The 12,176-nt window shown below is 37.8% G+C and overlaps 1 protein-coding gene across 2 annotated transcripts in view; it reads right to left on the bottom strand.

Moving 5' to 3' along the window:
* LOC145500455 (kinesin-II 95 kDa subunit-like) overlaps positions 1-9,296 on the bottom strand; it is a 29,943-nt gene extending 20,647 nt beyond the window's left edge. The window contains exons 1-7 of one of the 2 annotated variants that reach the window (XM_081479971.1): positions 8,611-9,296; positions 5,393-5,478; positions 4,691-4,795; positions 3,821-3,891; positions 2,754-2,807; positions 1,370-1,494; positions 734-817 (exon numbers count right to left, since the gene is read on the bottom strand). In XM_081479971.1, coding sequence (XP_081336097.1) covers positions 734-817; positions 1,370-1,494; positions 2,754-2,807; positions 3,821-3,891; positions 4,691-4,795; positions 5,393-5,478; positions 8,611-8,613 — 528 coding nt within the window. In that variant the 5' untranslated portion in view covers positions 8,614-9,296. Of the gene's footprint in view, positions 1-733; positions 818-1,369; positions 1,495-2,753; positions 2,808-3,820; positions 3,892-4,690; positions 4,796-5,392; positions 5,479-6,054; positions 6,847-8,610 lie in introns of those variants that run through there. The other variant, XM_081479970.1, reaches the window with a different exon arrangement.
* Between the last annotated feature and the right edge of the window lie 2,880 nt (positions 9,297-12,176).

Here is a 12,176-nt window from a genome sequence, read left to right as displayed (position 1 = left end):
GTCTGCTTAATAGAGGGTGTCTGCTTAATATGGGGTCTGCTTAATACAGGTTTCACTGTATTCCAAATGCTGTAATACACATGGTGTTCACTGAACATCTCAGGTTTAAATTGATTCCTTAATTGTTAATGTTACTCAATTAGGTCAGTTAAAAAGTTGATTAGAAGTATGCTTACAGTATATATTCAAACCCTGTAGTCAATCTGTGTGGCCCTTACCACTGGTTTCCGTAGCACAACAGTGAGTATTTCTGCTCCCAACCAGATCAGGGCTGTCATTAAGATTTGAGTCACCTGTCACCTTGATCTTCACACCCATAACAAACTTGTTGCTTTGTGGGTGAATTGTATCAACAGAAGTCAATTTCACCCATAACATCAAGGGCCTATCAAACAAACTCAGTCGTAACCGGTGTTACAGGTTATGGCCCATAATGACAACCCCGTGGTGTAGATGCTAGTCTATTATGTACACCCCCCACCCCCCCCCCCCCACCCCCACCAACCGTCTCCTTCCAACATGACACTCTGTTGTTACCATTTGCATGCTTACATACACCTGGGTGGTGAGAGGCACTGTCAGAGTAATTCTAATGCCAAAGAACACAACACAATGTCCCCGGCCAGGGCTGAGAAACCCGAGCCTTTTGATCAAGAGGCCATCAGATCTATTGAGGAGAGAACAGTAACATTTATTTAGCTAATAGCATTAACAACAATTATTTATTAATTACCTTGACATAAACGCCAGTGTCTGGTCTTTCCTTAAGTTCCAGTCTTTTACTCTGATCTTTTGACAGTAAGTCTCTGATATCCTCCTTAAAATGCCAAAAATCATTGTACATCATTTATTGCCATATACATGTACACTTTGTTACTATGTAGTTTATTATAAGGAAAGTGAAAGAAGAAGAAGAAAGGTACATGTATTAGATATAAAATACATGTATTGTTTTCAAAAGTAGGGTAAAGGAAAGGTGCCAAGCCTAGTTGAAATCCTAAAGGATCTGGTAGGAGGTGTAGGGCTGTATTACACTATAAATTATGATGTTTAGTTCGTGGATTGTGCAGGATCTTAGACAGAACCCTACAGATAAAAAGAGGATCTTGCATAGGATCTTACATGGGATTGCACAGGAGGATCTCAACATACATGTACTAGTTATCTTATCAGGATCATGGAAAAAAAAGTTCCTTCTGGGGAGACATTTCAAAAGGATCAACAAGGCACATGTAATATAAGTTAGTTAGTCATACAATTAATTTGCAGTATCAGTTAGCATGCCAGCTGGTCAGGTTTTTTACCTTACACACACTTCTCTTTTACAATGTATCTGGAACAGCTACAAGATAGCTGTAGTACAGTGTACCTGATAAATTTCAAGATAAGAAGCTCTGACTAAATATTGCTGATTCTCTGTCCTGGCTATGTGTGTAAAGATATGTTCAAAGGAATTGGGTATCACTCCTCTTAAAACAGGGTCTGTCCATACACCTGTGAAGCAACAACAATAAAGAAACTAAAGTTGTAAATTTTAATCACTAATAAGTTACCAGCTGTCAATTTTGTTTTTAAGGCAGAGTGTTTGACAACAAATTAGTGGAATTGGCTTTATATGTATGATTGTGAATCACACACAACTGCATAGTGCTTTGTGCCTGCTTAGATTGTGGTCCTATGATGGTAACCCAAAAATGTGCAGCTATAAAATTGTGTAAAATAAGTACAGTGTAAGTCACACAGATGCACAATACATGTACATTTACCGACTTTTACTCTGACCTTGAAAGTGTTTTTGTTTGTTCTTTTTTTCAGGGTTAATCTTCTACTTGACATACCAGTAATTGAAGGTTCAACTGTGTTTCCCTTATTGAGATTTTGTTTGCTTTTTCACATGGCAGAGAATGACCATTCAAATCTAGTAAAATATCTGCAACCTAGAGGGAAGACTTGTGTATCTTGCTTGTTTACAATGGCTTACCGCGCCTTTCAATTAACATGTGGACTTTAAAATTCAAAGCTCAATCGACAAATGCATTTTTCGCTACTGTCAATCAAATGTTCGGCAGCCCCTCCAGCTTACAACTACCACCGAGCACGTGGTAATCAAATCCTTGAGCACAGTTCAGACAAATTATGAAACAGTGCTCAGCAGTAGTTGGAAGCAGGGAGGAGCCGCTGAACATTTGAAAGGTGCGGTAAGCCAACCAAAAACAGCTGTTATTATTTAGTTGTAAGTGGTTTAACATGAAACGAGGCAAAAAGGTGAATTCTGCTCAAGACCTTGTTTGTTTGCCTTTTTAGACAAAACAATATTTGACCACAGACTTGACTATAATTACAGCTATTGTTATACCTCCCAACTCAAATACGTTTTCTGATTTGAGGAGAATTTGTGTCACGTGTCGTGGGTCAAAACTCACTAACTCCCTAGGGAAACAACAACTTGAATGTTGGACTCACATGTGATCAGGTCATGCTCCTTGAAACTGCAACAAACTTGTGAGCCAGCCAGCCTCAAGCAAACATCTTTCTTTACAGTTTTTTCAATTTTCGAGTTGGGAGGTATACCAAAACACTTAATGACTGGTCCCGCAGGAAACCTCAAAGCTCACTGAAGGGTCTCGGGGAAACAAAACTCACTGTTTCCCTTGGGGCCAGTCATTAAGTGCCTTTTGTACACATTTATTTTAACAAATGATGCTTTATATAATTATTGACAATACACTGTCAATCATTCTAACTGACATTACCTTCCATGGTAAATGTTTTCCCTGTTCCTGTTTGTCCATAGGCAAATATTGTACCTAGCAAAGAATACACTGTACATTTAAATTCACAAAGTAGCTTAAAACAGTCAAGTCTTGTTCCATATACTATTTATCACATACCATTCACATATGTACTAGGTCCAAGAAAAATTAAAGGTCTGTACCTTTTTATACACTTAGTCCACTCTCATAAAGGGGACAGTCCCTCCAGAATTGTAAAAAGTGTCTGTTTATTAAGAGCCATCAAATGAAGATTTGACACAACTGATCCCCACTACTGCTCTGTTGAGCACTGCCAAAGGTCATACTTAAGTTGATCTAATATTGCAAATTAGAGACAAATTTCATTGCCTCGAGAGTCAAATATTCATGGGTTGTCTGCTTACAAGATGGCATTACACTAAAGAAAAATCCAATTTACATTTTCAAAAATTGTTCGCATCCGTTTACGAGAATGTGTAAATTACAGAGTTTGACTAGGAGGCAAAACAGGCAATTGCTAAAATTGATAAAAGAAGTATCTGAAGGTAGAGCTGTCAGCTTACGAGAGTGGCTGTTAGTGGAGAGTTTCAAGACTGTAGATGTAATTTAACATTGAATTAAACAATAGAAAGAAAACCAAACAATGCTCACCTGGAAAAAAAGTATGACCAAGCCACTCAAAGAATTAATTGTTACTAGTAAAAGTATGTGTGATTTTTTTTTTCTTTTTTAACGAATTAATTTATTTAAAAAAAAAAAAAAATGGTCCTGTAACCAGGTGGTTGATTCATGATTGTAAAACGTTACTCTGGTTTAAAACAAATGTAAAAATGTTAGTAAAAATTTTTATCTGTAATCTTTGAAGATTCCCAGGAGATGGTGTGGCCAGAGTGTAAACAATGTTCCGCTAAAGCTGACTTGTGCGAGTGTTTGTTTACAACCACTTTTTGATGTTCTTTGAGCCTGGTGGAAAATTTTTGTTTCGTTTCCCCGATGTAGCTTTTGTCACAACTGTGACACAGAATTGAATAAATTGCGCCACAATCAAAATAAAGAAAAAAACCTACCATTATACCCTTCAAGAACAGAATCCACCAACTGTCTAAATGTCTCATCATAGAGATCAATCTGTTTTGAACTAAATAAATATCAGAAGCACAGCAATGTTAAAATGCAGATGACAGCAGGTAAATTATAGCAGTTTTAAGCAAACTTTTAAAATAACCTATTCAATGGACAATTTCACCTAAACCATTCAAGTATACATAATTAAGACAAAATCATAACATTTTTAACCTACAGAAAAGTTGCCTTCACTGTTAATGTTAATAATTATGGTAGGGTAATTTATGTTCACTTGACACTCAATGCATTTCTTCTTATCTGAGTGCACACATTTGACGGTTTACATGGCATGACATGGCAATAAATTAAAGTCATTTGTTCAGTGAGGATGGGCAGCAACAATTAAGGATCAAATTCCTTTGTTAAGGAGTTATTTTCATTGGTATTGGGCTACTGGAGGGCTGGGCTTTGTAGTGCAGAACCAATAAGTTAATTCAGGAATCATATTTGAACAATGTATGCACAAAAATATGCCTGTCCGGCAATGTGATCACATCCTTTCATTGTCAGAGCACATGTGCTTAGTATCAAGCTATTCAACCTTGTGCTAAATGACAACAAATTAGAGTACATGTAGACTTCTCCCATCATGTCCTCTCAACCCTTAATCATTACATGGACCTAGTGCCCTTAGAAGTCGGACCGTGGTTGTGTAGTCCTTGCTGCCTTAAATTGGGTTATATGTATGAATGAGATGACAAAAATAGGATAACTATTCTGGATGGAAACTGAAGAAACCCTTATGGGCTTTTACATGTACAAGGCAGTCCCCCTATTTACAACACATAACTTTTAATTCATGACTAACTCACTTCCAGTCATAAACTGAATCATAAGTGAACATGCGTGGCACTTCTTCTTTCTTAGCTGGGTTGTTGATTTCTATTGTCCCTTTTTTAACATTCATCTCAATTATCCTTAAAGTATAAAAAGAATAACATCACAATTTAGACATGTTAGAATCAATAAGTTAGTCGAACATGTACAGCTGTAGCAGTCTGAAAACATCATAATGTGTAGTTACAGTGTACACTGTAACTGCAGGAATTTGTAAGTTAATATAATATAAACTATAATTGTAAATGTAATTTTGAACCGGAGAAAACACTAAACAACACTACCCCATTCTACATGTACATGTATTGGCAGCTAGTTGAGAGAAAATATATGAATTCATATAATTATATATTGGTCAGAGTGGCGTAGCAACAGAACTGAACACAACAATAGCAATATTTTCTCGCAGCACCCATTATAATGCAGTAATTCCCTTTCAAAATCACATTTAATTTGTATCACATGACTATTTAACAATCCTTTGAGAATACTAAATGAAAACAAATTTTAAAATTCTACTACGCAAAAAGGTTTTTAAGTTTATATGTTGCTGTGAACAAGCCGGCAACGCAAAATAAATTAGAGGGTCCCAACAGGGTTTTCAGAATAAGGGATCTGGCTTATTGGAAGGCCTCTTAAATTACCTGCAAATTTATCACAGCTTACAACAGCCCTACCTTTGATGCCCTTGGGCTATTTCCTTTTCATTCATTGGACGGCATCTTACGACCACCTTCACAGACTCGCCTGGTTTCTTGCTAGACTGAAGTCAACATGACAAACGTCAACCAGGTTCAGTTGTGTAGTTAACTGAGCATAAACCTAATATGTATATGTCTTGCTTTTGAATTCTGCAGAAGTTTTCCAATTTTCAGACCAAGAGTATTTACAGTAACAACAAATTTTAGAAGGGTGTTACATTTATAAATACCTAAAAAATCAACTAAAGACAAAAGATAAATGAAGAATAATTGCCAAGAGCACTAAAAGAAATGAAGGATTTCATGCAGAAAGGGCATATATCACTTTTTGGGGTGATTTTCATTTTTTGCAGGATCGAGCCAATTTTTGGTAGACTGACTTGTTTTGACATGAAAAGCATTGTTGCATAATTGCTTTTGTTGATTTGCACTTCGTTTTTGAGAAATAATGTAATACTATGCAAAAAAAAAATCAGTTTTTCAAGCGGAATCTTTTGGAGCGAATCCTTTGAAGGTGGATTTCGATGCAAGGCAGCAGTTACTTTCAGCAGTTTCAACAGCATGGGTTTTTTTTAAATGCAATGTTTTGATTTTTGAAAGAAGTAGAGAAATAGACTGGGAAAAAAAAATTGCCCAACCTCATATCGAACAGATGTCACAACAAAACAAACTTGAATCCGGCCCATTCAGCGCCTTATTTGCTTGCGCTAGCGAAGCAACAGCAAGAGATTAGCGTAATTATATGAACAATAAAACTTGTATCACTTTGAACAACTAGCGACAAATGCCACATTTTGGTGACTTCATCGTTTAGTGAAACAAAAGGTTTCTTTTGTTTTTTGTTCAACAAAAGATCTCCAAGAGATGCCCTTGGAAAACTGAATTTTTTACCATACCTAAAATTACAAATAGTCCTTTGAGAATGCTGGAAATAGCATTTCTGAACCTCTAGATTTCAAAATTTTCTGGAGGAGCATACCCTCAGACCCTCCTAGCGGCTCGCGTCTTCGCTGCTCAATTCTGTGCCCTTAATTACGTGCGTCAATTAATGGCTTCCTTCGCGATGTTTCCTGCAGTTTTTAAAACTTATGAAAAGTGCTTCAGACATTTTCACTCAAAAGAAGTTCTCAAAAGACATTTTTAGCTCCTAAATTTGTTACAGATAAGATAAATTACTAATTGGACCTTGTGTTGTACAATTCAGGGAGTAATCGTGCTCGTTATTTCAAATCAGCCTCACGCTTCACTTGCACGATTTCTCCCTAAATTGCACTCCATTCGGTCCAATTACTATTACTTATCAACGTGCCATAGCAACATAACACACGTAACCTTAAGCTTACAAGTATATGTACATGTACGTTCAATGAGCCTAAGCCTGTACATAAAACTTTAACTGAAAAATAGATCACATTGATGTTGAAAGTAGAAAAAGGTTTATTAGAGTTAGTTTTTCTGATATCAAATTTATCATGCCTTTCGGTATTAATTATAGAAAATTAATGATAATAATGTTAGGCGGGTAGTTGAGATTATCAGCACTGGTGCTAAAAAACAGCATATTTACCCAGGCAGTGAGGCCTGGGTTTAAATTTTGGCTCTGCTTTTTTTTTTTTCCCTTGTTCAGTCACAGATTGTCATGTGATCTCTAAAGCGCATGCGTCACCTTTGCATGGGTACAGCACATGGAATTTATAGAAGGTGTCGTGAAAAGTTAGCATGGATTCCATGATTTCTAGGGCGATGAAATCAGATACAAACAAACATACATGTACCGTTCACAGTAGACCAACACTAAAGGACATTAAGCGTTTTCAGAACGGGTCAGTCTGCAAGCCTTATGAGACATCAATTTACAAGCGAACATTTTGAGTGAAATTATCAAGAATCATGTTACACCAAAGGAGCTATCAACCAGGGTTAGCAACTCTTCAACTTGATAAAAGGCATCTTCAGAAGCGTCATTGTATTTTTAGACGTGATCGTGAACCAAGTAGAATCCCAGCACGAACTCAAGAACGTCTGAGCAACAGGAGCAAAACGTTAGAGAATTTGTTTACGAATGTATCTCTTTGAGTACACCTAAGTAAAATGTTCTGAGAAACTTCCTAAAGTATAACAAAGTTAAAATACCGAACTAACCGATATTCTCTGGCTATTTTCTTGTAACAGAGTTATGTGTCTTTACAAGAATGAAACCTATGCAGCGAATTATTGTACATTAAAGCTGAAAGAAACTAATGTATGTTGAGCCCAGCAAAACAATTCTTGACTTGCACTGTCATGCAATCCTGATGCAATAAAAAAGTTATTCGGAAGCCATTTAGTGGATAAAGTCAAGAAATTGCGTATAGGAGATTAATAAAGATGACACTTCTCTAATTTTTAAGTCTGTGCATTTTCCCAAACCTCAGATATTCTTCGAAATATTTTGCACAATTTACAGAGCCCAGTATGGAGCCGCCATGTTGGTGTACCTCCACGGTACACCAATATTGCAGTTGGAAAATAGTGTAAACATCTGGAACTTACTTTGGCTATCTAGGCAACTGATTATCTGTATTGAGCAAACAAGCATTTAAATAAGCACCTTTCCTTATACTTTAACTTCTGAATGGGCTAAAAATCATGAAATAAGTATATGTTTTTTGACAAATGCGTTCGTAGCTCAATGTCATGCACCACCATAACTCTGAAATTCAAAATGTCTCGCTTGCTTGGGCAACGCAAAAAAAAAAAAAAAAAAACGACAAAGGCTAAGGAAAACAGACTGAAACGTTCATAGGCTGATATAAAGACCTTGACTCATTTCACGCCCTAAAGACCTGCAAACGAGTAATAAGCTATTAATTGATTCCAAGAAATGCAATCAAAAGCAGAATAGCTTGAGCACATCGATTCGATTGGATTTCGTATGACTTCAAATGCAGAACATTTAGCTCAATTGCTTGTGCTTCTCAGTATAACGACTGCCTGGGTACACGCAGCAAGCGTCCAGTTGAATTCCAACTGTCACTGACACAAAATAAAAGGTCATCTTTGAAGGGTCTCACTCCATTTCGACCAAAAAAAAACAAATACAAAGCAGCAAAACGAATCAAGAAAATGATAAAATGACAATCAGCTCAATTTAAAATTTATAGACAAATACATATATGTCCTCCATTATCAACAGTTTACGTTTCGTAACTCACCATGGCGACTAAACTCAGCTTAACTCAAGCCCTCAGCACCGCCTTGTTCTCAAAACGTAGAGTCTAAACGTCAAGTTTACCGTCAAGGAGATGAATGTTTTCGCTTTTGAGCATATCAATGTTAACACTGAGGTAGGAAGACACGTCTTTTCTATTCCGTTTGAGCATTCATTTGACGAACCAAGCCGGCCGCCATTTTTCCCTTATTTAGTTTCTAGTCCTTCTCGTCCCAAGCCATAACTATACCCAGTCTTCCACGGATAACAGCGCGCAAACGGAGTACCATGGCAGTTGTGTCCTCTATCAGGAGCCCATCGGTGATGGGCTCCTGATCTTGTAAGTTTCTGTTTCGTTCTGTGCGATGAACTAGAGTTTTGACAGTTAATTCTTGTTTTCAGTGCTTTTTACAGGCTTCATCTGAAAATAAACTTATTTTGCACCAAACCCAGTGGACAAATTATCTAGTGTCACTTGACAGATGTTAAAATGTTCCGATTTTTGGCTGATTGCAACAATCACCAGTCAGTTTGGATTTGCATGTGTTTGAGTAAAACTAAGCCATGGAAATCACATGATTATCGTCACGCCATCGTTTTTGAAAAGCTCCTTTTTTAAATGTTTTCTGTTCACGCGGAAACAAAAAGCCGGCGTTTTCAAATTCCTCCGGTTTCAAGAGCGGTTTCAAAAAGATCCGTTTGTATGATGAATTAGTGTGGACGGTAGGCCTAACCGTAGAAATAAAGCTGCATTGTCAAATTTCTCCGGCGTAGTGTGGACTGGGCCCAACTGAAAAAGCCACCATGTCCAGTGAAGGACAGAACAAAATAAACAAATGGGCGCTGAATTCGCCTCAGTCAAGGAGCTACAAAATCACTGTTTATATAAAGTTAGTCCTATTTAAAATAGCAGTATATTGTAACGGAAGATTTTTCTTTTGCAAACGAACTGGAACTGGCGAACTCTGAATGCTTCATCAACGAGATAATTCCCGGGGGGCGGGACCTCATATAAAGAGGACGGGGGTGCTCGTCGCACCTTTAAGGGGTTAAAAAACAGTTTTGGTACCTGTTAAAGTGTTCAGCCTTAAGAGGTCCTCAGCAGGAGCTTTCGCAGCACCTTTAAGGTTTTGCGCCGAAAAAAGTCAGTCTCAGTTAAATTGTTGTTTTAGTTTTGGTACCTTTTAGGGGCAGAAAATATTTTAGCCAAGCCCACAAAACAGGATCGTGGAAACTCTTAGGGGTTCTTTTCAAACTTTCCGACGAGCATCCTGGTCCTTTCTATATAGGAACCCGTCCTTTTCCCGGGGAATAGAGAGTTTTAGCAATGAAGACGGCGATGGGGACGACGCCTTGTAAAAAATGAATTTCTATTTTACCTTCGAATGTCACAACTCCGTAAATCAGTTCAGTACGCGTATCGGTCTAAAAACTTGCTCAGGCTAAACATGCACCGACAGTGTTCAGTTCAGAAGAAGATACCAAAAATTAGCCATTGCGGTTCGCGTTCTCCAAAATACATAGAGCATAGTCATTTCACGTTGTTGTTTTGCAGAAGACAGCAAATAAATGTACCAAGATTCAAAACGCATGTGCACAGCTATTGCTCTGCTCATTAGGGAGTTTTAGCAAACCAAGACGGCGACGGCGACACCAAACAAAAGGTTTAATGAGCAGAACAACGGCTGTGCACGTGCGTTTTGAATCTTAGCTTGGTACATTTCTGTTGTGACATTCGAAGGTAAAATATAACTTCATTTTTTACAAGGCGTTGTTCCCATCGCCGTCGTCATTACTTAAACTCTCTATTAAACCTTTTGTTTAGTGTCGCTGTCGTCGCCGTCGCCGACGTCGTGGTTTGCATGCTAAAACTCCCTATTAATAACTACGACGAGGGAGCTTAAGCAAATCACGACGGCAACGGGAACGAGAAGTCCACCAATCAAAAGGGTTTAATGAGCAAATCAATGGCTGTGCACGTGCGTTATAAATCTTTGTACATTTCTTTGCCGTCCTCTGCAAAATAACAACGTGAAATGACTAAGTTCTGCGTATTTTGGAGAACGCTAACGACGGCGGCTAATTTTTCCCATTTTCATTTGGAATTGAACGCTGGCGTTACATATTTAGCTTGAGCAAGTTCTGAGACCAATAGGCGCAGATCTAGACAGTTGCTAAATTCGAAGGTAAAATATAAATTCATTTTTTTACTAGGCGTTGTCCTCGGGTTCGCCGTCGTCATTGCTTTAGCTCCCTAATAAGACACAAACCGGGGCACTCGCTTGCAAGGAAGAGCCGTTACACTCTTGGGTACTGGGATCTAGTAACGAACTGGACAACCGATTAACAGCAATAACTCCGACTGCTTTGGTTCCAACAGCAGTGTTTGTTTTCTCGAAAAAGTGCATAAAATTTAATCGAAATCTTATCGAAAGAGCTTTGCAACTGCGATCGCTTATGTATGACTTTTACCAGCGTCTATTGCGCAACGATGTGAAAGCAATTGCAACGAAATACAAAGTCCTTTAAGGATAGTGCAACTAATATACCAGTGAAATCGAAGTTTCAACATTTCTCCGGGCATACCCCGAGCATTTAACGCCTTTTCCTGCCAGCGGGGGGAAGGAATTTGATCATCTTAGTCTTCCCGGGGGCGGGGCATTTGATCACCACTCATACCGGGTAGGGAATTTGATCCCTAGCCTCGATTTCATGTCACGTGTCCCGCTGAATCCACGTGGGTTGATAAATCATCGCAGAGACAAACTTTGATGACTTCAAAGGAAGAGATTGCGGATTCGTGGCGGATTGGTTGAAAACCAAAGGCCTACACAAGATTTGTTCCGTATTACAATATTGAAGAGGGCTTCAAGACGGGGACTGATGCGGAAGACGGCCTTATCACATTGGCTAAAAAGTGTTGCCTTTCCTTAAATGAAGTGAAGATTTGGGTTAACCATCTTCAGAAAAAGAAGGAAAACTGTGCAAAGCCAGTGCAGAAGGCAAAAGAAACAAGAGCAAGGAAGACACAACAAATGATTTCAACAGAAACAAACATATTTTACACTCATATATTCTTTACATAGTTTAAGTTCATTTAAGAAACTACGCAAATTTGAAAGTTCGCATTGACTGGCACTGACATTGCAGTAGCAGCATATAAATTAATAGTTATGTTCTACATCGACAGAGTGCTAATATCATTATTTCAATTATACTAATAAAAGTTTACATAATTAAAGGTTTAATAATTTAACATCAAAATTTGGCAACTTTGTAATTGTTTCTCTTTTACTGATGTATCCAATATTTAAAAGAAATGGAATCAATCGAAACAGAGGTATTAAATATACTTATTTTAAATTGAAATATTCTCTACGTGTTTCTCTACGAGTGGAAAATTGGTCTAGTGTAATACTTACATGCAGTTGATCCACATCGACAAAACGCTACTTTTATATTAGGGGTTTATTGATAATAATTCGACATCAAAATTTGACAAGTTTGTTATTGGTTATCTTTGGTTATTACCTGTTACCTGTCCTCCTCGTGCCTCGTCGCATGTAGGGC

Source organism: Orbicella franksi, chromosome 10 (genome assembly GCF_964199315.1).
Source record: "Orbicella franksi chromosome 10, jaOrbFran1.1, whole genome shotgun sequence".
NCBI lineage: Eukaryota > Metazoa > Cnidaria > Anthozoa > Scleractinia > Merulinidae > Orbicella > Orbicella franksi.
The sequence above is the reverse complement of the archived record's forward strand: the minus strand, read 5'-3'. Positions and strand labels throughout refer to the sequence as shown.